This window comes from Buceros rhinoceros, unplaced genomic scaffold (assembly GCF_000710305.1).
Source record: "Buceros rhinoceros silvestris isolate BGI_N320 unplaced genomic scaffold, ASM71030v1 scaffold29722, whole genome shotgun sequence".
Taxonomy (NCBI): domain Eukaryota; kingdom Metazoa; phylum Chordata; class Aves; order Bucerotiformes; family Bucerotidae; genus Buceros; species Buceros rhinoceros.
The window spans coordinates 8,710-9,535 of record NW_010398766.1 but is presented as its reverse complement, the minus strand read 5'-3'; the positions used below and the strand labels follow the sequence as shown (position 1 = coordinate 9,535).

At 63.9% G+C, this 826-nt stretch overlaps 1 protein-coding gene across 1 annotated transcript in view; it reads right to left on the bottom strand.

Annotated features, from left to right (window-relative positions):
• Nucleotides 1–659: 659 nt before the first annotated feature.
• Nucleotides 660–826, bottom strand: part of CHRND (cholinergic receptor, nicotinic, delta (muscle)) — a 3,931-nt gene continuing 3,764 nt past the window's right edge. Inside the window, 1 exon segment of the mRNA XM_010131235.1 lies at nt 660–826. Coding sequence (XP_010129537.1) covers nt 660–826 — 167 coding nt within the window.

Sequence of the window (826 nt, the reverse complement as noted above, 5' to 3'; positions counted from 1 at the left end):
GGAACAGGCAGGCAAGTCCCACCACGTCTCCTGGGGAGAGATGCCTGCCTTGGAGGTCCAAATCCAGGCAGGCCCTGTGTAGGGGGGCTGGAGTGGGGGGGTGAGATTCCTGGCTCAGTGGAGAGGATGTGACAGCTGTCCTGGGCCACTGCCAGTGGCGGGGTGTCAGCTGTGTCCCCTGAAACCGGAGCCCCGGCATTCCGCTGCTGAGCCGGGGAAGGAGGCACCCACCCCTCTCAGCCGGGAGCTGTGGGACAGGGTGTGCTGACGGGAGCACTTGTGGGTCTGGCTGGGGGGTCATGGCCTTGGGGGGTGGTGTGGGCACTGATGGCATCTCTGCCCACTGCACAATGGTGCCATGCTGGGGGGATCCATCCAGTCCCAAATGCCCAGCCTAACGAGGGCAGTAGGGCTGGTACCACCACATCCCCCCTGGGAACCACCCCCCTTCCAGCCACAGCTGAGGACCACCACACTCAGGACACTCCACAGCGCCTCTTCCCTGGGTGGGCATCACACACAGTTCTCAGGCTGGGCACCGTGCCTTGGAGGGGAGGGACACCGAGAGCAGCCACTAGCTCAGCACCCCGTGGTGAGAAGCTTGCAGCTTTATTTTCCCAAGCCAAGACAGGTGGGTGGGGGGCTGGCCTATGGGACTCCTAGACAAAGCGCTTGTTCTCCTCCCGGTAGTCATAGGGGTCTCCGGCGAAGGGCAGTGGTGGCGGATGGTTGTAGATGCCCGTGAGGAAGATCCAGAGGGTACCCACCACCAGCACGGGGGTGACAACGAAGAGGCAGAGGCGGTCCAAGGTCCGGGCCACACGGT